Source organism: Rhopalosiphum maidis, chromosome 2 (genome assembly GCF_003676215.2).
Source record: "Rhopalosiphum maidis isolate BTI-1 chromosome 2, ASM367621v3, whole genome shotgun sequence".
In the NCBI taxonomy this organism is placed as follows: Eukaryota; Metazoa; Arthropoda; class Insecta; order Hemiptera; family Aphididae; genus Rhopalosiphum; species Rhopalosiphum maidis.
Genome location: NC_040878.1, coordinates 12,956,164 through 12,982,333, shown reverse-complemented (window position 1 = coordinate 12,982,333; position 26,170 = coordinate 12,956,164). Strand labels below are relative to the sequence as shown.

Sequence of the window (26,170 nt, the reverse complement as noted above, 5' to 3'; positions counted from 1 at the left end):
TATTTAATTATATATATATATAACTATACGAGTTTCACAATAATAAATTCATTGCCGATATGGTTAAAATAAAAATTATAAATACATTTTTTGTGCAAAAAAAATACACAAATATTTTTTTGTTTATTTTGTATGGCGTATAGTACTGATATAACTACATATTTTCTCCTAAAAATAAAATAATAAAACAATTAAACGATTTAGCCTTCTTACACAAATAATTTACACACACATATACTTGTTGTGTCAAATAGCTTTCCAATAAGGAAATATTATAATATTATTATATATCCTTGAAAAGTGTATTTTAACCGTAGCATTGCTTCATTCATTATAAATTAACGATAAGCAACCGAAATAATAAAAATACAGCGATAAAGCTTGAGAAATATGATAAAAAAGTTGCAATAATGAAATCATTATATTATCTTCTGTTGCTAATATGAATGCCAAATGATTATAATTTGTATATATATATATATATATATATTTAACAGTCTAAAAAGATGTAAAAATAAAGGGAGGAGTAAAAGGCTAAAGTATATAGCGTGGGTACGGGGATTGAAAATAAAAACACTGTTGGCGTAGAAGAGATGTGATGTCATTGGTCCTGACGTCACAGAGGGGAGGCAGATTTCGATATAAAGGGAGAATATCACCCCTCGAGTCTGTCCGACGAGAACTAACTGGCCACTTTGAAAAGTTGTTGTTAACCGACGACTCTATCCTAAACATATACCACAGCAACACGGTAGTTTTTACACGCACCAGCTCTGAGAATACACACAGGTAAAACACTTATATTATTATAGTAGGTGTCTATTATATTTTATTTTTTAATTTAATATTAGTATTATATTTTTATTGATATTGATTCGATTAAATTAATTTAATTTATCAATATTCTAAATATGATATTATTAATTTAATTAAAGGAAAATAAAAGCATTCTTCATACGCAAACATTTTATGATTTTTGCCTTAGTTTTTTACTATACGTGTAAAATAATATTTTTAAGATTTCTATCAATAAAAGAGTTCATTGTTTTTTAATGTTTACACATGTAATAAATTATAACTTTTTATTTCAAATTATAAAAATCAAAAATATTTCAAAAAATTATATTTGATTATTTCAGCAGAGTTTAAAAATTTAAATCGTTTTTAAAAATACTAAATTTTATTTTTAAATTAATTAATTAGTCGTAATAATAAAATAAAAGTAAGCTACTTGTATTTGATATACATTTCAAATAATAATACAATGTTACGTACTTTTTTAAGGAAAAAACGTATTTTAAATAAGATAGGTGTGTGTTCCTTATTCCTTAGATAATGTTTGTTTTAAATCTTTCGGTACACGTATCGTGTAGGTATTTGCATTATAGACATTTTAAGTGTAAATTTTAGCCATCTTGTAGTTCTTTGAAAAGACTCAGCTTATAAACTTTTATTTCATTTTGTTATCTTACGTACCTAGTTATACAAAATAAATCATACTTTCAACAAAATTTAAAATCACTATTTTTATCGGGCAACTTTGTCATATACTTGTATAGTATCATAGAAGCACCATTAAAACTTTCTCTAGCGGCTTAAAATAAATTTAAGCACAATAACTTTTAAGATTTTAAGTGATAATACATACTTCAGTCACGCAATATCAGTATCAAATAATGGAAATATTAATTGTTATGTCCATTCATGAAAAATATAGTATAAACAAACAAAATGAATCATCAATACAATTAATGGTTTTTATTCCACTCAGTTTTCTAGTGTTTTTATTTCCGCAAGGAATACATATTCAACGCAATTTACGAGTGTAAAAAAATATATTTCGATTTGCAGAAAATATGTTTATTTTTTTGATCATTTTTTGTCAAACAAACACGTCACGCTTGCGTGTACGCGAATAAGCATTTATTTGATGATTTGAATAGGTCATGCATGTAGGTATACATGATTTATAAAATTATTTATCGCAAAGTTCGACACCACGTCCAGACGTCCGGGAATGGACCACAACCACTTACCCTATGTGCAGTATGAACTCTACCCCTACCCCCCAAATGCGCATTTTATTTATGAGTTCGTTTTTTAACGCATAGCATATTTAATGACTTCGGGAGTGGTGGTGGCGTAAAAGTGATGCAAGGAAGTTTCCAAACGACAACAAAATCCGATTTTTTTTATTCACCGTCAGAATAAATATAATATTGTATGTATTACAGCGTGATTCACAAATAATACTCACTCTCATTTTATCCTTTATAACTATGGATTAATTCCAATTTTGATTTTTTCTTGGAATTTTCAAATATTACATTTTTTTTCAAATAGAGAACCATCACCCTTTTACTGAAAATTTTTAAGCAAATAGCTTTTTGAAAATGATTATACATCTAAATTAAAATTGAAATGAGAAGTTCTAAGTGCTAAGCTTTTTGTAGCTACCAAGGATAAAAAATTAATTATAATCCATGATGTTAGGGTTAAAATACATGATGGCCTATCATGACGAAAAAATATATATTTGAAATTCCAAAAATCAGAATTTGAATAGAAGCTTATAATTTAATGACGAAATGTGAGATTGCGTGCTTGGTGAATCGTCCTATACTATAAACGGATAACAGCACAACTAGCACGAACACAGTAATATTTAATCAAGACGCATACTTTGTATTCCTTCAGTCCAGGCGCAGTGCGTTGGTACATAAATAATATTATTGTTGTTTTAATTATCATATCTCTCGGGCCACAGTTAAGTACAACCGATAAATCCCGCGTTTGTTTCTTCTTCGACTGTGTACGATCAATTATAATAATTCCCAGGCCAATACCATATACACGGTATACACGGAACACGGTTCGAGAGCCGATAATGCACCGTCGTCGTGTTGTTATTGCAGGTACCTAGTTTTATCTTTTATACGTCTATACCTATGTAAAACACGTGTGTTGGTAGCTGGGTTTGGGATACCACAGAGACATACAAACATCCCATACTGTATGAAAATTATGTTAATAGGCGACGCGTGTGCCTATTATAATATAAACATAAATTGCTTTTAATTTATAATTCTCAGCAACTATAGCAATTGAATTTTAAAATAAACAAGTATTAGATACACTAATGATTTAAAATAATATATTTATACGATACATTGTGTGCGTCATATTGAACATTACTTTTATTTAGATAGGTTGTAAGAAAAAAACCGATAATTTAATGGATATGTTACACAAGTCCACTCGAGTACTCGACCTTTTTGGAACTGTATTTGGAGATCTTTTAGGTTCTCTCCTCTGTTTTGTATGAGTACGGTGTTCTGATAGAATGTGTACGAGGAAAGTATAGTTGACATATTACAAGTTTCTCCCTTCTCGTGAGATGTTGGTGCGGGATCTAATCTAACCAATTCGTGGCTTGTTAACGGATATTTGTCTGAAAATACCCAATGTTAAATTTAATTTTTATCTTTTAGTAATATTTTATTTTTTTTAATCTTATAAATAACTGATTAAAAATATGTATGGGAAAAGCCAAATCGGTTTTTATGGATTTAATTCCATATGTATATGCGAGTGTGTGTATGTGTGTGTGTGAGTGTATAAATATTCATCGAAAAGTACACATGCAAATTTTGCGTAGGCGAGTAATATATTAGTAGTATATTATAACTTAATGCAAATGTTTATATATAGAACAGCCGTTCGAGATACTATCGTGTTGAGTGTTCCTATTACATAATATTATTATATTTGGTGAGATTAAATGTTTCCAATAGCCATTTGAAAGACTTGACCGAAGCATCAAAAACGGCTAATGGGACTTTATTTTAATCTACATAATTGTAATATGGTCCACGTATCTTATGTATTTTTAGTATTATTTATTCGTAACGAATATGGCGTAATCGGCTGTCGTCTACATAAAACTGCACAAATAAGAGTTTTACGAATTTTTCAGATTTCAAATATTTAATATTTTAAAGTGAACAACGTTTTGAACTCCGCGTACTAGGGGAACGACAACAACGAAGTTACTCCGTGAGACGGAATCAACAGTCCCAATTTAATTTGTTTTATTTCGAATCGTTTCTCTGGAGAACAAATACTATTGTAGCCTTAATATATTTTTTAATAATTTATTAATTCTATAGTTTTAATAAATATATATATATAATATACTTTTATATCTTATTTTTATATAATTTTCATTAAAAATAACTAAAAATAAGAATGAAAATAAATAAATCCCTTAAGAGTAATTGATTTATTTATAATTATTTTTTTTTGTTTTTACAAAAACGAATGAAACTTCATGCATTAGTAAATTTATTGTAACAAATAGTAAATATTTAAATGACTCAAAAGGATAAGACATATCAAAACCAAGAGCACTGAATCATAGACTACAAACATTTTCTGTTAAAATCAGAAATTTCATTACAAAAAAAAAAAAATATTAAGTGTACATAAATTAATTATTCTAAAATAAGCTATATAATATTATGGTATATTTCGGGTGCTTAAAATTTATGCCTTCAGGTTCAGCATAAATAATAATAATATAATTCTTTGATATCCAAGATCAATAACCAATAAGCCATGCCATGTTAGTAATCTAACCTTCTACAAAGATCTGATTATACAATAACTATCCAAAACTACTCATTTGATTTCGATTTAGACACATCAACATTTTCAAAAAAGACAACTTATTATCAGTTTAAATTGGTAATTATCATTTGAAAAAATAAATTGGTATCGACACAGGACACTATTCAAATGCTATAAAAATCTAAGTATTTTAAAATATGATCTTTGAGTATAATATCTAAACATTTCAAAAACCTGAATTAACTATTATATTATTCAGTATTAAAGGAATAAAATGGGTTGTGTATTCTTGGTGAATTACATTATGTATACATTATTTTACTTCTCAGTGTAATATTAATAGATATTTTTTCTACTTATTTCCGTTAATTTTATGAGAATTACTAAACGTTCATTAAATTAAATTAAATTATTCAAAACAGATGGTAGATATTTTTTATAATAATAAAATAGACTGTTCTCGTTCAAAAATGTAACAATCTAAAATATGGTTAAATTTTTCGTCAAAAAATTTCCATCTAAAATTATTAAATTACTTGGAAAATTGAAAAAGTAAAATGTTTTTAATTGATAAACTTATAAATAGGTTTCAAAAAACGTACTATTTATTATTTATTGTATTGTTCATTGTACGTACATATTATTTATTTTATTGTTAAATTTGGATTTCCACAAAACAATGATAAATGTTTAGTAGGTACTGTTAAATAGCTAATCATAATAATATTACCGTCAGATAATAATATTGTCTTCTGACCAGTGACCACGAAAAATAACGATACAATTATTTACATAATTAATATTATATAGTTTATGTAAATAATAGTTTTAATCGGATTAATATTAATTATCTTCATTTTGGTTAAATAAAATTCTGCACTCTTTGTCAAATGTCTGTAAAGCTTTAATTAAACGTAGAAATTATATATTATTTGGCTAAAGGTTAAAAAAATATTCCCGTATTTAGGAATCTATTTTTGAAAAATAAGTGGTCTTCTGAATATTTCTTTGCAATAGATACCTATTAATTTATTTTACTACTTCTACAGCCTACTAAAATATTAAATCATATAACTGTAACTGTTAAAATAATAAAACAAAGAAATTATAATGATAAATATATACAAATAATTATACATTGTATTTAGATCTATGTTAAAACTTTATAATTAATTTCACAATTAATATAATAGGCATATTGGGTCATCGGATGCTTATTTATTTGCAATATGTTTTTCTATATCTGACTCGACTTTAAACTAAACATGATATTATTATAATTTAGATCAATAAAATAACAGTTCATTGTTGTGTTCTGTTATTTATAATGATGCCTATGCATGTTTAATCATACATAGTCATATGATATTTTTTCACTAAAATATTTTTTAAGAAGATATTTCATTGATATTTTTAAAGTGCTTTAAATAGGTAAGAAATGTTGAAAATTTAAACATAGTTGTGTAATTCATTTTTTTTATTAAGCATTTTACAAAGAAGTATAGGTAAATGCTTAGTACAAAATTACCAAAAATGTATTATAAACGATGATCGACGATCGCCTATTGTTTCATATGCGGTGCAATTTTAAGGCTAAACATTTATTATAAAATCGAATAATATTCTGTAGAAAATATCCATTTCGAATACCTATGTCCTATATTAAGTATTTATTTTACAATTTAAAAATACAATTTCCGGAGTACCATTGCTGGATGTGTCTCTTCACTCATGCCACATACCTGTCTATTCAAATAATCTATCGTTTTGGCTTATTGTAAGAATGTACAGCTCGTTGTATTTCTTAAATAAAAATCTAAAAACATATACTTTTTTTTCTTTATTTAAAAAACTGAACATATTTTTACTTTTATTCACTTTTTTAAACAAAAAAATAAATTGGTCAATAAATCTAAAATATTGTTTTCTTTAGATAGTTTAATTCATGTTTTTGTCTAAAACCACTATATACGATTGCTAAATTTCTGAATGAATAACTATACTGTTCTCCGTATTATAGGCTTGATGTACACTAAAAATTCTGGTGGCGTATAACGTCCTCAAAATAAATATTATTTTTTTGTACTCACATTGAAATTGTATTTTGTATTTATAAAATATTTCGTGCATTGCATATTACATACCTACGAACACTAATAATAATATTAGTATGAATGGTTATAGAAATTCATTTATAATTCTGTTTTTCACAACATTGCGCGCCTACAATAACGTGTCACGCCCAAGGACTCGTTTACACGGTAGATCGAGAACTTTTGAATCCCTCAAATCCTGATACACATAATAACATTAGTTTGACAAGTCCGCGCGAGTATAACATATAATAATATCATAATCCCGAAGATGATAAATTAACAACACATATTGATTGATTGATCGAATTGGTTGGGAGAAAAAGTGTGCGCGATAACGGAATTGTGTAAATGATGGTGCGTACTACCAATATAACATTATGTGTATATTCAATAGGAAAACATGAATTTTTGTCGTACGGTTATTGTAATAATATTATGTGCTTACGTGCATACACACCTACCGCGTATGACGTATGTGTACTAGTCTTCTATGACGTGCACGGTGCGCTCTAATGGATACAATTTGTTTGGATATATTATGACGAAGAAAAGAGTCGTCATTGTGAGGACTGGGTACGAATAATAATAATCCGTTGCTTGCAGTTGGATTCTATAAAGTGTTATCGTCCAAGTGGGCTAAAGTGGTTGTCACACTGCCGAGACCTAATGAGCCGCATTTAATGAATATTAATTCGAAACCGTTATACGAAATTAATGAATACCTGAGTACTTTTCACGAGGGTTTTTGCGGTAGGTTCACACACGCACCGCTATCGTACCTATTGAATCATTGCGGTGTTAAATGAACATCTCGTGATATTATTTTTGAATTCTCGCGATGAATCCCGAATTATTAACAGTATACATAAATAAACAGTTACACCCGACTAGAAACCGGACTATAAAATAAACAATGAGGTACTCCGATACCTGAACAATTTAATTAAATAATCGTATCAACAATAATTATAATAAAAAAAAATTAGAACATTTTTCATTCAATTTAGACATAATAAATGGTGGTATAAGTTACACATTTTATGATAAATTCTATGGTTCCCAAACTGTGGGTCGCGATTATATTTTTGATGGGTCACGTTATATTTTTAAATAATACATTTTTTAATTATCTATTTTTTGTTGTAAGCAACTGATTTAATAAAACAGCAAAAAAAAGTCATTCTACAATAGTCATATAACAATATTTAATATTATTACGTACTTGTATTAATATAAAATAAAATACCTACTTACTTACTTACCGAACAAACGAGTTAATTTTTTTCTAATAAATTATTATAAATAGTTATAACGATCAAATGTATTACAAATTTAGTTATAAATATCAAAACGTTATATTATAATCTATGTACAATTTATTGTTAGGTTCTTAAGTTTAATTCAATAATAATCACTATATAGACGTTTACTTTTAAAAATATCCTATTATACTAGGTATATTATGTATTTTTTAAAAATTAATTTCATCTAATGATAATAAATAAACATAATACTCTTTTTATTTCCTAACATCAATTTCCACTAAAATATAACTGATTTCCTTTTTCAATCCATACAATTCAAATATTTTATTGTTAATCATGATTTTACAATTGTAATAAATATAATTTCCTACAATATAATCGATATAATATAAATATTTGTATTTACTGTGTAAATTTCAATAATAATCAATTACATACTTATATTAAATTAATGGATAAATGAAAAAGTCGTCAAACAATAATTGTATAATACAAAACAAGCGTTGATAATATTCTACATTTTATGCTCAGGTTTCACAAAAATCAATATTCTTACAAAATAGATTACTTAAGCAATTTTTCGTTTTTTTGGCCGATCGTGAAAACTCGTTTTCTGCTCCAAAACCTCTAATTTATATTTGACTTTATACATTCTTAATCTTAAGTTTTAATTATAAAGAGATGTATTAATAATTGTCCTCTTTCATTTTATTATCGCTCTTTGATAATTCTTCACGGCATTAAATTAAATAATATATGAGTAGTATTATAGAAACTCAATCACATCATCTTTAACCGTCCTTTTCTTCTCCCTATACATCTCTATTTTTCTACACTTATCCGTGTTAGTTTAAGTCCTAATTTAATCATATATTTTTTCTATATGATGTAGTTATTACCTTGCTTTAATATATATTAAATTGCATATTATGTTAAAATATGTGATATCCTCGATAAAATAAATAAACTATATATAAAATCTGATAAAACATTTTCTCGTTTAACTGAATGTATTTATAGTTTTTAGTTTAAAAAAAAAAATATATTTCAGTAGTTTTTATCGGTAAATCGAATGTATTATAAGGATTTAAGTTTCATGTATTACTCTTATCTAAGTTAAGTCATATAAGTTGTTTAGTAAAAACGTATATTAACAATTGTGTTTAAATAGAAAAAAAACTATTTCTAAAACTAGAACAACCATTTCCTATAGTTAAAATAAATACATATAAGATATAACTAATGACCTCGTAATCAAAGTTAATATAGAATAATTAAAAGGTTTCTAAGTTTTTATTCGTTATGTACTATATTAATGTAAATTATTATATTATACCATTTTTGTAACTCAGACTTACGCCCATTTGTATTTATAAAATAAAAATAAAACAAACTATAAATTATTTCAATAGACGATAAATTAGTACCTATTCATCTGACAATATAAATATATCATTACGTTGTATGTTAAACCCTCACTTAATAACTAGTCTAATCACGAACCGGGAAAAATATAAAAGAGCAAGCACAATATATCTTATGTCTATTTCGTGGAATGAAACAGACCCAAACTGTTCAAATTTTGAATTCTCCTAATTATTTATAAATATAAAAACAATAATTCACATTAGTTTTAACTTTTAATTTTTAATTAATTAACGTATTCATTTGAATAATACAATATTTTAAGCACAAAAAAATTATTTTTCACAAATGTTTAGTGTGAATTATAATTTTTTAAGAAAAAAATAAATATATTAAGTTAGGCCGTTGGTGTTTATTATCGTATTACATGTTAGCCTGCGTGACATAATAATACCCATACAGAATCACGAAATATTTTTTTTTCAAACATTAACACAATAAAACACGAAAATATAAAAAAAACTATAGCGTTTAATAAAATACAAACTATGAGTATTTACAAAAATTAATAAATTATGTAGGTAGTATAAGGTATTTAATCTAAACTAAGTATGTGTGTCACTATTATATGATTATTATTATTTTATATAGCATATTATATTGAAAATATTTATATATTTTCTATTATTTTTAGGTGAATTTATAAATTAATTTAACTGGTTTATGACAAAACAATCCTAATTCTTATTTTTTTGAAAATATAATTTTTTTTTTCCTATTTTATTTTATTAGGTTTGTGTATTGTGTACTTAACTACTTAACTTAACAGAATATCTTTTAGTCATAGTTTAGTTAAAAATGTCAAGTATCAAGTGAAATACAAATTGTTATGTTGAATGAAACTTTAATTTTATACAGATGAAAATATGATAAAGTTCGATTTCAAAAAATCTGAAAAATGTTTGTTAATAAAATGTGTTGCGTGTAAACATTCTAACCATATATAGAAATATTTATAATGTATATTTAGTTTTAGCAGGTAAAGAGGTAGGTTTATCGGTAGAATTTTTCAAATTCTCTTAAGAAATTCATTTTTAAGATATCTTTTATAATTTGTGATACTTGTATTACATAGTTTTTATATACGTGCATTGGATAATATGTCGTAATCTATTTCCTACATCCAAGCCCCTACAACTAAGTAAAAATAAAAAATAAAAATATTTTATTAAATCCTGAAATTCTTTAAAAAGTGTGAAAAGGAAATGATTTTGTATCCACTCCTCGTCATATGACTCATATAGATATTATCATATGGCTATTAACCACATCCTGGACTCTAGAGTAACCTCAAAGCGTGGCTTCTCCACTCAAACCACTAAGTAACAAAATACTCAACTTCAAATAAACAAAATATTTACAACATAGATGAAAAGAAAATTTGACTTTCTACAGACAAATTGAATAAGTTAAATAGAACTGTTTTATCCAAAACTGACGTTATAGTCATATCCATGGACTGACCCAGGACTAGTAATGTATATATAACTTTTTTTACAAAGGGAATTGGAGTTTAAAATTAACCTATAAACTATATTGCTATAAAGTATTTATGATGTATTTGCAAATAAAAATCATTTGAGTATGAAAAATTTTTAGGCATTTTTAAGTATTGTTTGTTACACAATACATAATAATGATTATTGTTAAAATAATCAAACACTTAAAACGTTAATATATTGTGATGAAAAGATGGTTACCAAAATGTTTTGTTCATTCAAATGAGATTTATTTTTAAAAAATTACCTCCCTAAAAATTTAACAAAATTCTGCCTGTGGTGTGTCTGTGTTCCGTATATTTCATCGAATCAAATCATCATAACATATAAATATAAATATTGTATGATAACAACCGTAGCGGACGACTATAAATGGATATAAAGTATAAACTGCTGTATTAAAGATGATCCGCATAATCGGCAATTATCGACAAACTCGAGGTGGCTACGGCTCTTTGCAGCAATAAAATCTGCAGTCATTTTAATAATGTTATTACTGTTATTATTTCCCTGCGATACAATATCAATACCGTTTATAAAACTCGTGTACCTATTGTTTATTTTTTTCATATAAACCGTTTAACATGTAAATCCTAACGTTGATTCGTGAAAGTTCAAGTTTGGTTACAACCTATATAAATTCACCACGTAGCTGTACACGTATAATAGTTGTACAACACACATGAGTCGAGCAATATATTTTATCGTACCTATTTTATAGTCCAGTCCATGAAACGAGGAATCTGCAGGGACGACTTCAGAAATTTAACATTCACACAGGGTGATTCACCAAGTATGCTCACCCCTGTGGACTATTTTATAATTCATTTCTGAATTTATTTAAATTCTAATTTTTGTAAATTTAAATTTTGAATATAAAGACAATATTTTAATACTATTTAATAAGTGTCCAATGCGATTGAAACTTCTATTAATGATAACCGCTTATTGTTTTTTTTGCTTTCAGTTATTTATGATTTTGTTGAAAACATTGATTTATTTAAATCAAGATTAACGAGTATGAAGTATCTAATTAAACTTGGAAGCAAAATACCTATACAATTATATATTTATACGTTAAGCAATTCTAAACATTACAAAATAATAATAGATTAACATTAATGATAATTATTTTATTGTATTTAAATACAAAAAAAACAATATATAATAAAAAGGGTTCTCAATTTATCATTTGAAAAAAAAATTACATAACACTTGTTAAATGGCATGAAAAAAATATTCAAAATATTATCTTAAAGCTTAAGTTTAAGTATACTTAAAAATTCCGAAATTCCAAAAAGCAGAATTTAAATAAATGCAGTCATTAAAGGATAAAATTGAAGCGAGCACGTTTGGTAAATCACCCTATATAAATAAACACGTGACACTTCTAAAGCAATTGTTATTTGAGAAAAAACAACTGAATTTGCGTGTAGGTTTGAGTTGTATAAATCGAAAATCCGAAAATCCGATACACATGTGATTCACCTTAATGGCCTTGGAATTGTATTGGGATATACCTATTGTATATAGCATATTATTCTTGTCAGTGTAGTACAAGAATCTGTCGCCTTGTATCCAACGTTTTATAAATGGGATTTACTAGCCATGGTGGTCGAGAACACGAGAATGTTAAAAACCAATATTTCCCAATATAAGAATCAGATTACTATTATAGGGACCGTTTTCCCAATGGGATAAAAATGATCAGCTGCAAAACGGACACTATACTATAATATTATATGTTCCGAGGGAAAATTCATTATGACTCTCTTCCACGAATAAACTCTTTTTCTCAACTCTCTGTTTTATTTTATAAATCAAAAAACAATATTTGGCTCCCTTGATTACGGGGATTAAAAACTTGTGTTAGAAACACATAGAAATAATATATTTAATAATACAATTAAAATAATATAATTTTATTATTTCTAAGCTGCCTACCTTTTATAAATACTATATTATATTAAAATTATTAGGAATAGCTACTTGTTTGTTATTACTTCGCCACTAGGTGACCGTTCATATATTTTTTTTTATAAATTATAAGAAAACTTTCAAATAAAATAAGACGATAACATATCTAAGTGCTATTATTTACAACTAATTATATCATAGTTAATAATTAATGTTACCTAATTACATAAAATAAACAGTAAACAATGCATTAAAATTCTTTGACCATCGTGTCTTGATCCTTTTTTTTATGCATTTCATAGTATATTTTAACAATATATTTTTGTGGAAAAAATTGAATATTATCATTAATATTACGGCAAATATGAAATAACTCATTAATATTAATTTTTATCGATGTTAAATAACATAAAAAATAAGGCTTATAAGATAGGTATGAACTTGATTTGATGATGGGTATTATATAACTTAGATAAATTCTAATATAATAAAATACAATTAAGCATTATTAACTAAAAACGTACTGGCCTTTAGTCTTTACTATACATGGAATATCGAAATACAGATGCAAATATATTGATAGTTATTATATGATTATATCGAAATGATTTAAAAAATAAAATACGATCTAATCATCATAATTTTGAATGCCAATAGATAGTGTTGTCATCTGATAGCGAAGAAATAAGAAACATAATATATAGGTACCATTATTGTTTATTTAGGTATAACTAAATTATCATTAATCATAAAAGAAACAGAACAAAATAGTAAAAAAAAGTTTTAAATAATTTATATAAAATGTAGATACAACATAAAGTTACTGTCTTAAACAGTAAAAACAAAGTGTCTTTAAATTGTATAATTTATTATTTGTCTTTAAAAATTATATCAGTGGAAATCTTCTGATTTTTATTTAATTAGTTAAAAAAAATTATTATTGATTACTTTACACTATTTATCTAATTATAAATTTATATTCACTATTATATATAATCAATTATATACCTACTTATAAAGAGTGTAAAAAAATATTTCTTACGCTAGTTATGATCACTTGTACGCACAATAAAATAAATACTAAACAATTATTTACATAAAATAAAATAATATTATTCATTAATCATTATATTATATGATAAATTATTTTCAGGCAACGTGACTTAATGCATTTTTATTTTGTCTAAAAGTCGAGTGAAAAAACCTATTTGCATAAACACCTTATAGGAATAAACTTACTTGAGTACTTAGTAAAATATAAAATATTGCTCCCTTGACAATTTGTTTGCTAACAAGGTATACATACGTATTAAGGATAAGGTTGACATACTTTACTTACAGTATTACACTTATTGTATGATATTTAAGTCTGCTGATCAACCGTTTATTGGTACTTGATTAATATAAGTAATGTATTTCTGAAAGCTTATAGGAAGTAATTGAGATGAAAAAAAAAATTTAGAAACTAATTATTTATTCATGTATTTGATTTGTTTAAAATTATTTAATTTTCAATAACAATTATTAAGCTAAAAAAAATTTGAAATATAACTCAATATCATGCAATTAAATAAAAAATGAAAACTAAAGTAAAACAATGAATTAGGTTTATTATTTATAGTACCTTACTAACTTTGGTTTAAATAAAAATAGTTTTAGCAACAATAAAAAAATATAATATATTATGATATTATGATATCACGTGTGTTGTATAGAATATTTTAATAACATTTTTCGAAAGACAAAAACAAATAATGCTGAACTATATAATACTTTATTTAAAATATAATGTAAGTACCTTGTTTTACTGCGCCAGTGATTTTAGTTATGAAATATTATTAAAATTGATCTTTACAACAAAACGTTAAAACATTTATTTCTCTGATCCTATTTAAGATATGAAAATTGAATAATGTTACCTATATTAAATACATTGACATTTTTATCTTTATTTCTGTTTTACATATTTTCATCTAAATTACGGATAATATAAAACATATTAAACAATTCAAAGAAATATTTCGGATTAAGCAGTACTATAAAGATGAAACGCTGACATTAAACTTATTGGATAAGTTGACATATAATTCTGCCAACAGATTACAACTCGACTGTCAGACTATGTCCAATATATCCCAGTGCGTAATTTCGAGCAATGTCAGCCGACAGTCAGAGACATTGTTTTACAATAATTTCACCAAGAATGCGGTAACCTTATATTTATAAGCGCAGCGATCCTTTTCCAACAGCTTTAAAAGAATCATATTTTATTTTATTTACTGCAAAAAGTGGCTATATATTATTTTGTAAAGGCGTTAATTAAAACAAATAAATAACAAAGCACAAATAAAGGTCCAATATTCTTAAAAGTTCACATCTAGGTACCTTCCTACCATATTGGCCATTAATTATAGATTCTGCGGACAGTAAAGACATTTGATATATGCCGATAAGATTTTCTTGAAAATTACTTTTTTTGTCTTCTTAGAATCTATTTCTTATTCTATTTTTCTGTACACAAAATGATGTACTTTATCTCGAAAGAAAATTAACAACATAAATCTGTCCAGACATTTATTGCATTTTTACTCTACTGTTCATAATAGAATCACCTTGGACGATTTCATAGAAGTATCCACAAATTACTTAAATTATAAACACCTATTGCACAACGTACAGGGATACTGGTAAAATTTACATCAATCATTTTATAAAACTTAAAATAGTTAAAGCATTACAATTTTTATAGAATTTATACATATATAACATAAAGTTTATACTATAAAATCTATTAGGCTGTATGCAATTTTCAAAATATGATAGGTCGTACAATAAATGTAAAGTTTAACGCACGAATTGAGAATATTCAAATAATTTAGTTGGTTTTATTTCTATACATAACTAAAAATATTTAGCCAATTCAATGACGGTTTACAACCATATCTTTATTGAGTCACTTTTTATAACCTACTTGACTGAAACAGTATTTTGTATACATTTTAAGTTTTTATTTCAATCCAGCTATAATATTTAAACTTGACAAACACGATTGTAAAACAAAGATAGTTTTTTTTTATGAAATATCAATCATAATTCTTTCAGTTCAACTCAATTCTATAGCGTCTAGGGCACTTTGTATTTTATCAACTTATTCGGATCGTCAAAAATACCAATTTAAAAAAAGTTTAAGCAGATGTATTTTTTTATGTCATTTTTATGTAAAATAAAACCATATGAGATATTCTAATATATTATTCTGTAAGAAAATATTAAAATATTTTTGAAAAACAATATATTTAAATCTTTGACTAAATTAAAGAATCTACTATACACAATTTTTAACAATCAAGATTCAATATTCCTAATTGGTTTAGTATTTAAATCTTCAGATTTAAAAAATAAAATATTATTTTCAAAAGTTTATTTAAATTATTTTTAACTTTTAGCTATCTTACTAAATTTAAACTATGAAATACATACTTAATAATTAGTCTTTTTTAAATTTGAGTTTATTTTTATTATACCCGTACAATTATAGCAGCGATAACGACGAAAAACACACGTATGAATAAATTAAATATGTTTTAAAAACGAAATTGTTCAAATACATACTTTAGAATAACATTTTTAATTCTACTTTGTCTCGATTAGGTTCAAAATATAGTAGTGAGTTTAATTTTCTCATTGATTATGCCTACATTATATAATCTATTAAAAAAAAAGACTTCAATATCGAATATTATAAAATTAAAAGCAATAATATTATGAATTGGGTACCTTGAAAACGTGCAACATATTATTAGAAACAAACGATTGATTTAATTTTTGTCTTTTTTTAAAAAAAAAAAAAATTGCACACTTTTTAAATATATAATCCATGCATAACTTTAAATCTACAGATTAGATACTACTACAATATTTAACTATATATATATATATATTTATTAGACAACTACTTTAAAAATTGTTATATAATATATCTAAACGTATAATATGTAAGTAAAAATAATTTACTTTTAAAAACTAACTGTTTATCTGTTATTAATAAATGATTATACAAGTTATTTGTTTTAAATTACAGTAACTAACTTTGATATCCCAGATTCGAACCGAGTCATAGTGAACTATTTACTACTTATCAATTTAGAGCTCTATCACAGTTCTCATATAATATATATATATATTTACACCACAACTGTGTAGGCGAATATTACATTATTTACTAATTAATTGCAGAGCTTTTAATTATCACAGATTTAAATTGATAAAAATATATATATTTTTATTTTAATACTTATTCTGCAGTTTCATTTTAATAATAAATTACACAACAACATTATATTAACATAATTTAGATTTTAGACTACTATACATTTGATTTATTTAAAACCTTAACAAGAAAAACACATTTATGAACCACGAGGACTTTATTTGTAAAAGTTATTATTAAGTAAAATTATACTTTACTATCATTATGAGAAAGAGTTGATTTTACAAAAGGAATTTGATTTGTATGCGAAAAAACCATTGTGTTAAAATAAAAACAAACAAAAGATCTATTATTTATCCGTAAGCAAATATAAGAAAAACACATTAAGAGTATAATGTAAAATTTTATATTCTTTACATAATATCATAATATCACAAAAAAATTGTATTTAAAGATTTAAGAAGTTACTTGAATACATCCAAAAAAAAATCTTTTTAGAATAATTTTGAAAGTAAATACTTACTTTAAGTACCTAGATAAATACAAATATACTTATAATATTATACTCGCATACATTCAGTTTTTATAGTTTCATACCATTTTCTGTAATTAATATTAATCGAGAAAAATATTAAAATATAAAATTATAAAAAAAACTTCTTACAATCAATTTATAATTAGATTTTACTTTAGTAACAAATAATATAATTTAATATACATAGTTGTAACATTATATAATATCTAATAATAACATATTATGAACAATATCGAACAAACATTTATAGTATATATATATACATATTTATTTTTTTATTCATAGTTTAAAATGTATAGACAATAATTCTATCAAAAAGCCGAATAATTTAACATAGGTATTAATTTAAGACAAGTAAGTGTAGGTTGACTAAATAGATGAAAGCAAAAAATGTATTAAATGATCTAGATAACACAAAATACTTTGAAAAATCTTCGAAATCAATTGCTATTTACAACGGATTTTATGAATTTGATAAATCATTTATTTATGGCCTAGTTTTGTGTTGAGTGCATTTAATTATAACTCAATATTAAGTTCAGTATTCAAAAACGTCTATCTATCTACTAGTTAAAAAATATTAGTTAGAAAAATTAGGCGTAAATATTAATTACCTTGTAGTAACTAATTATTTAAATATATTATTGTTACTCGTATATAGAAATCGAAATTATCTATCATTTTTATGGGGTTTAATGCAAACGATTCAGTTTTAATTATTACATATAATTAACGAGTTGGTCATAAAAAAATATATGTAAATAGTATACAATTTTACTAATTTAAATACAATTGTTACCATAATTGTTCCAATTTTATAACCTTTTTTTCATTAATGAAAACTATCATCTGTTTTGTTAATCCAGCCGTTTTAATATGTATTATTAGTACAATTAAAGATTTTGAGTGAATCAGTGAATTTATTTATTTTTATTTTATCTTAAGACATTTCTTGGATAGTAAAATGATTTGATTTTCAAATGTGTTGTTTCTGGTAACAAATTAGATTTAGTTGGTATTTTGGGGTTCAAAAGTAAAAATTCTTTATATATACTTTTAAAAATAACCGAGAAAAAAGCAGAAAAGACTGAAATTTTAGTGGGAAACCAGTATTCGCAAAACCGATATTGTTGTATGGTGTTACTAAAAAACGAATAATAGTATATAGATACTTCAAAATTTCACGTAATGTTTATATTATTATTTCTTATTCGTGATAAAATTTTCTAAATATTTTAACTCATATTCAACAATTTATGGCCAATTCAAAATTTTGAACTTTTATCAATAATTGTCGATAAAATATCTTTGCTACGTATGTTAAAAATTTTGACGAAATAAGGTATTAAAATTAAGGTTCCACGGGCGGGACGAAGATTACGTCAGATCCACTTTTATTTTATAGTTGTAAAAGACTCACCATGTATTGTCATGGAAATGATTTTATATAATTTTCTTCTTGTTGTTGTTATTGTAAAAGGAACTATTTAAACTGTGATGAAAAGTGATACTATCGTGGTTCTTACCTCAGTTATGATACGACAAGGAAAATATATATTAAAACGAAGACTAACAATTTTAGTTAATCTACATATAATATATTATATTTTATATGTGCAATAATATTTTCCAATTTAATGTTCTTAGTAAAATTAACCTAACTTAAATTGTTTTACTAATATTTAAAAAAATAATTTTAATAGCATTATAAAATAAATGTATCATAACATATAGGTACTTTTGTATTTAGACTGACAGAGGCTGTCTTCAGAATCATTTTTTGTATAAAATAGTTTATCATAGGTCTTATTTAACAACGACACGGTAAACTCGATAGCTACTTTATCATAGTGATTACCTATTTCCTTATTTTTTTATTACCAATTTATTATTTAAAAATTAAAAATAATGCTGATTAAAACAACCAATAAAGTGAATATTGATAAGATACTTGATATTTATATTTAAAACCCATATTATTACAAATTGTGTACCATTCAGATAAGATACTTGCAGTAGTTTGTTAATTTTAATTTTAATTTTTAATATAATATATTTCCCTTGATATTTTTTCACTTAAACATATAAATATACAATTACCATAATTAAAAAATAACTCATTAATACTACAATTTCTTTCAGTATTTACTTTTAAAGTAACTCATATTCAATATTCTAATTCGAAATTTACTAAAACTTTATAAAAAAAAATATATTCATTTTAACTAATGAGCATAATTTGCTAATGAAAATTTCAATGTTTAATAATTTAATAAAAATGGCATACATTCACATTAATATTTTTGGTGTTCAATATATTACAATAAGAGGTAATTACAACATACAAATAATAAGAGTAATGCAAAAAACGACTACACAGTCTAAAATAATAATTAATATATACATCAAATACATAATATTAAGGACATTTTTCGTCTGCCTCTTTAAATTGTTTAGTAAAAAAAGCGATTTTGTGTGAGATTTAAAATGAGAGTTTTATGCTGCTGGAAAAAGCAGAGAACGTAACGAGGAGGCGTTTTTCACAGGCCATCAGTAAGGCTATAAATTATTTCAGTGTAAACGTTTTTTGTCAGATTAACATTTCAATTTCTCGTTTATGTGTTGTCTGATAAAAATTGTGGCGAAAAAAACATAAAATTATGTTTACCATAAAACTCTTCTTTTTTAATACTTCTTTGGCAGTCGTGTGGGATGTCGGAGCGATTGAACGTTGATTAAAACCGTTTTTTCGAGTTTGATTTCGATTTAAATAAATTGATAAATAACAGCTGGTAATGATACACAAATAATATTTCGTATTTATTTTATAAGTTGTAAACAATGTACAGTCATTAAAGGTCTGCTGAAATATCTCATGTCTACGTTACTGTTTAATTTCAATCGATCTGATATTATCTAACATTATTAAGGTTATTAAACATTATTTAGATCGCTTAATTGTTGTTACATATGCCTAAATACCATTGAAATAAGTTTAGGTGTGATAGGAGCTTTATGCACGAATTTAAAAATAAATAATATAATGTAATATAGTAAAAATTAAGTCTAATAAAAATATATAATAAATTAAAGTATTATAAAAGTTTTTTAATACTACTCAATTTGATTTTGTTAAAAAGTTTGATTTTCAATATAATGTATATTATAATATCAAATACATAAACAACAATCTAACTACAATCCATTTTTAAAAAGGAAAACTTTATTATGAAACTAATAAGAAATAAAGTCATCAATGATAATTTTATTATTATTTACTTTTTCTTACATAACGAAGAAAAACTTTAGATCAAAATTCCATTACAAATTATTGATTTCATTTTTAATTCGTGCTCTTTTTAAAATCAGCTTTCATTCCAACTCTCAAACACCTCTTTGTCTATAAAACTATATGTTAATAGGTTAATAGTACATAGAATATAATATTATGTATACACTAGTAGATTTATATAATATATTTGATTGAGCAAATATTATGTCATCACCCTTTATGTACCCGTTATACCCTTTATAGGTATTGATAAATAAGATAAGACTGAGGTCTGTAAAATGTAAGAATGTAGTATTTCGTAAATAAGTTATAAATATAATATCAAAACCAAATTTTAATTTAAGACATTTTAGGTTTCGATTAATTATTAAATAGGTGATTAACATGAAACCAAATACTAGGGTGCTTATTTGGATAAATAATTTATAATACCTTTGAATTATTAATGTTTTATAAGTATATATAAAGCAGTATATAGTACCGTTAATAATATCCTTGACACAAACAACAAATTATATTTTATTTAATAATATTTATCTACGTGGAAAAAATAAAGTTAATTTTATATTATGCTAAGATTCAAATTTTTTTTATTCAACAGATAAATATTGAATTATTGGGGCCTATTATACAATCTTGATTTAAAACGAAGATAATTTAAATTTTAAATTTTAAATTTACGTAATTGTGTAGCCGCGTTTTTTGAAACTTGTTAATGGTTGAATAACGTCTATCAAAAATGATGAACAATAAAAAAATAAATATGACTTGCGATTTCCATCGTATTATGTTTATCTTGGATTTGCACGTTTTGTTCAGTGATTGTTTCGCTTCAATGATGGTGTAGACCAATCAACCATAATGACGTATTGAAGATAAATCCTTTCCAAATGTTATAACTTTTGCCTTGATGGAGACAAAACTTCATAATATCTCTGACTATGGTTTTGGTTAATTCTAACAGATAATCAGAAAAGTTTTAAAACAGTATAATAAAATTGTAGGTAGGTACTTTAAATATTAACAATAGTGATACAAAATGTAAACAATACGTTAAGCAATATTATACAACTTTTTAGTTTAATAAAACTCCTCAATTGAATATTTTTGAAATAAATGTTTTAATTTTTATAGTAGTAAAAATATATTCATGTATATATTAAGTCCATCAAAAATGTCTAAATATTTAAACCTAATACCTCTTACCTCATCTATAATAAAAATTATAGAACATATTTACAGTTTGGTAGTTGTATAACATATTATTATCATAAAATATAAACTAGGTATCCGATACAAATTTAACAAAACATAAAAATTGATTTGTTATATTCAATGTGTCATGTAGAATTTATTTTAATATTAGCTTAAGACATAATTTATGAAATAAAGTAAACATGCATTTAAAAATATTAATCAACAAATTTTTATTTAATCTTTCACTGCAGATCACTGATTCCATTATCCATAATTCCATATAGGGACAGTCATATAAATAAATAATTTTTATGACAACTTACTTACACACATTCTGCTTCAATTTTCATCTTACAGCTTACGCCTTATTGTATATTATAAAATATACTTATAAATTATTTAATGTCATAGAATTTTCAATATTTTTTTGTAAAAAAATATTATTCTAAATGTATGTAGATAATTAAATTAAACAATTAACGAAATAATACTCTTACCTCGTGTGTATTAAACTAATAAGTAATAATATTCTAATGTAACAATTTAATATTAATATTATTTTATGATTGAAATTTCTGGTAAATTTATATATATAAAAAACTAAGATCTTGCAATATTATGAATACAATATATAATACAAATTCACTGTGACATAATAAATGTATATTGCCTTTCTAAAGGATGCCTTAACTACTTTTACCAGTTATACCCTTATCACCTGACCAATTATTTCAGTTGACATTGTCTTAACGATGTATAATATTTAAACGTTCTTATTAAACTATAAAAAAGAACCGACGTACCTAATTGGCGCTTTGATGCTAACCGCAGAAATCAGTGATATACTTAAAACAAAAACCAAAAGCAAACTATTTTAAAATTTAACAAATGTGAGTGAAAATTAGTTATTAGATTAAATTATATAAAATAAAATCTACCGTAAACATAATATTAAATTATAATAGTGTATGTTTGTTAACATATTATGAATATGAGTATAAACAAATATGGTAAATATTAATCAGTTAAAGTATTCACCAAAATTGTACTGGTTGCTAATATTGTCATTCAACTATTTGATATTGTCATTAGTATTAATGTTAAAATAATATTAATAAAACATATTGATAAATTGCTAGTGGTTATTTGAATTCTGTTTGACATATATCGCATGTACATTATATGTAGTTTATCAAAGCTGTTTGACAAGAAAAAAAATCATCAAGAAATCAGTACAAAATATACAAATGTCGTATTTGCACTTTCCCCGAAAGCAAATCGTTTCGATCTAACTGAAACCTACACCGTAAGTTTGTATTTTATGGTCTATTTTCAAACTTATCATTTCAATTGTCGTGTAGTTTTCTACTGTGTTATTTTTTTCTCTTGTTTATTACTCATGTCGAGTAACCAAAAAATAATATGACTTTGCGGTAGTGGCTTTATATATATATACATGTACATTATTTTCATACGACACCTCATCATTTATCCGTCTGGCATCAAGAGAAAACATGTTTTTGCTACTGCCTCTCGGGAAAAACATATTCGCCAACTGCACATAATATGAGCCACCTATACATTCATTTTTTTTCCCGCGATTTTTAACGCTGCCCGCCGTAAGATATTCAACAATATCAAAATTAATGTCAACAAGTGATAAGGATATCGTAGCATTTAGCGATGATTATAATTAATTTCTACCGTGGTGGATAGTCGTAGCAAAGTTAATTTACTCTGTTCGCCCGTTTAAACACCCCCAAGGGAACATTTTCCATATAAGCATTATTTTCCGGACCGATAACAATAAAGAACTAATGAAACTTCATTGTCTTCTCCTATTCAACGGGTTCTGTTTGTCGGCTGATAATAATTTCCAATATAAACATCACAAATTCAATGGCCTTATAGACATAAAAAATAAACACTATTGCGTTTTCTTCGTAATAATGAAAAATGTGATGATTTTTTTTTACTAATAAACATTTTAACTTTTCGACATGGTAAATGCATTAGTTACAGAGCAAAACATTTTAGTTAAAACGATTGTAGAGTGTTACTGGTATGTAAAAATTATTATAAAATTATACAATATAAATAATTTATATAATTAATTTCAATTTTAATAGGTACAATAAAAACAAGAACCGTACAGTGAAATATACTCTTATTCTTATTGAAATTAATTAATTATGAAATTATATTATAATTCATTGCTGATTGAAATTAATTAATTAATTCTTAAATTATATTGTATATTTTTACCATATGTTTAAGTATGATTATAATTTCAACTTAAGTAATCCAAATCCCGAATTAAACGAAATTGTGTAAATTATCTTTTAAACTCGTGTGTAATAAAATTATCAAGATAACTCTCTTTTTAACAGAAATTTTTATGTACATTTTTCCTCACTAAAAACATTTTCTTTTAAGCTATACACCACACATATAAAAGTTCTTTTTTATTCAACGACTAAAATACATATAAAATGGGTTATGGGCGGAATAATAATGAAAACACTTTGGTAAAAATAACGAATTCTAAAACTATGGTATGAATACATTTTTAAAGATTTTTTCTCATTATACATTTTATTTTAAAAACCAACGAAAAAACTATACAAAATATGAGATTTATAAATATTCCCCTTCATTTAATCGTTTAATAATAAACTTAAAACTTCAATAGTGAATAACACTTTATGTTCTTCCGATTAACAATAAAAAGAACTTAGACTTTTTTATAGTGCAAGAATATATATTATAATGTGTAATGTGTATATCTGTTTATAATATACTAGAATATTATTCTGTCTACAGTCGATTATTGTCTTTTAATTTATTTGCAAAATGTATCTATTTCAATAGGAAAATGGTTACATAAATAACTTGAAAAAAGTAAAAAAAAAATTATATTAAATAAATTTATAAATATTTTCCAATTTATATTTTAGACAGAAACTCGATTTTAAACGTTAGTATAAATATACATTCTCTAGAGATACTAATTTGATTAAACAAAATATAGCTTATAGTCTTATACATTTAGAAATCACTACAAGCATATTAAAACTAACCTAACATAACATAACCTAAAATCATTATCAATAATACAATATAAAATTATCTATATTTTTTTAATATAATAGTGATTTTGCATTAGAATATATCATTACTTCATTTCTTATATCAGTATAATTATTTATTTATATCGCATAATTTTTTGGTTTATGTAATAATATAAATGTATAGATATTTTTATACGTTTTAGAATCTCATGCTGAAAAATTAATCAGTTGATACCTATCAATTATAATAAATCTTTTAAGAATTCAAATAAATGTATGGTTTCTTTTTTATTTAAACGTTAAATACTAAAAACGTCTGTGTAATACAAATAGCTAATTAGCAAGTTAATTTTTAAGCCAAATATAAAATAATTCAAATTAAATATTTATTTATTTTTTTTTTTTTTACGAAGTGTCCATCAACGTGTTAAAAATAAAACTAATATTATTGAAGTCAAACTTTACTATAGAAGCAAAAATTAAATTTAAATTAAACCTTTTTTTTTTAGGACAAAATGCATCATAGTTGTTGCATGTGGATTTTAGTAATCGCAACAGCGGTATGGACGGATGCTATCACAGGACACGAGGACAAAGTGGGGATTAAAAGTCAACAGGCGCAACAACAGCAACAATCCGATATCATGCAAACAATGGTGGACGGCGGCGATCATCAGACAATGCACATGACGTCTCCGGCGGAGAGTTATTTCAATGATCCGCTGGGTCCGTTGGGCTATTTGGCCAAGCGTGCGCACAAGCAATACGGATTTGGACTGGGCAAACGCCTTTACCGGCAATATGAGTTCGGGTTGGGCAAAAGGTCAGCGTCAAAGCAGTACGGATTCGGTTTGGGTAAACGGGCTGCACTTAAGCAGTACGAGTTCGGCTTAGGAAAAAGGGCTTCGCCAACCTTCTATAGTTTTGGTCTCGGACGACGGGCTTCGCCACAATACAGTTTTGGACTCGGAAAACGGGTGAGATCATAAAATATTGTAAATAGCTTCTTTTTTTTTTTAATATGAAATACAATA

General features: G+C 24.9%; 1 protein-coding gene across 1 annotated transcript in view; it reads left to right on the top strand.

Annotated features, from left to right (window-relative positions):
* Positions 1 to 680: 680 nt before the first annotated feature.
* The window catches only part of LOC113552001 (allatostatins), a 29,476-nt gene continuing 3,986 nt past the window's right edge, over positions 681 to 26,170 (top strand). The window contains exons 1-2 of the mRNA XM_026954639.1: positions 681 to 789; positions 25,646 to 26,113. Of these exons, the coding sequence (XP_026810440.1) occupies positions 25,652 to 26,113 (462 nt within the window). The 5' untranslated portion in view covers positions 681 to 789; positions 25,646 to 25,651. The remainder of the gene's footprint in view (positions 790 to 25,645; positions 26,114 to 26,170) is intronic.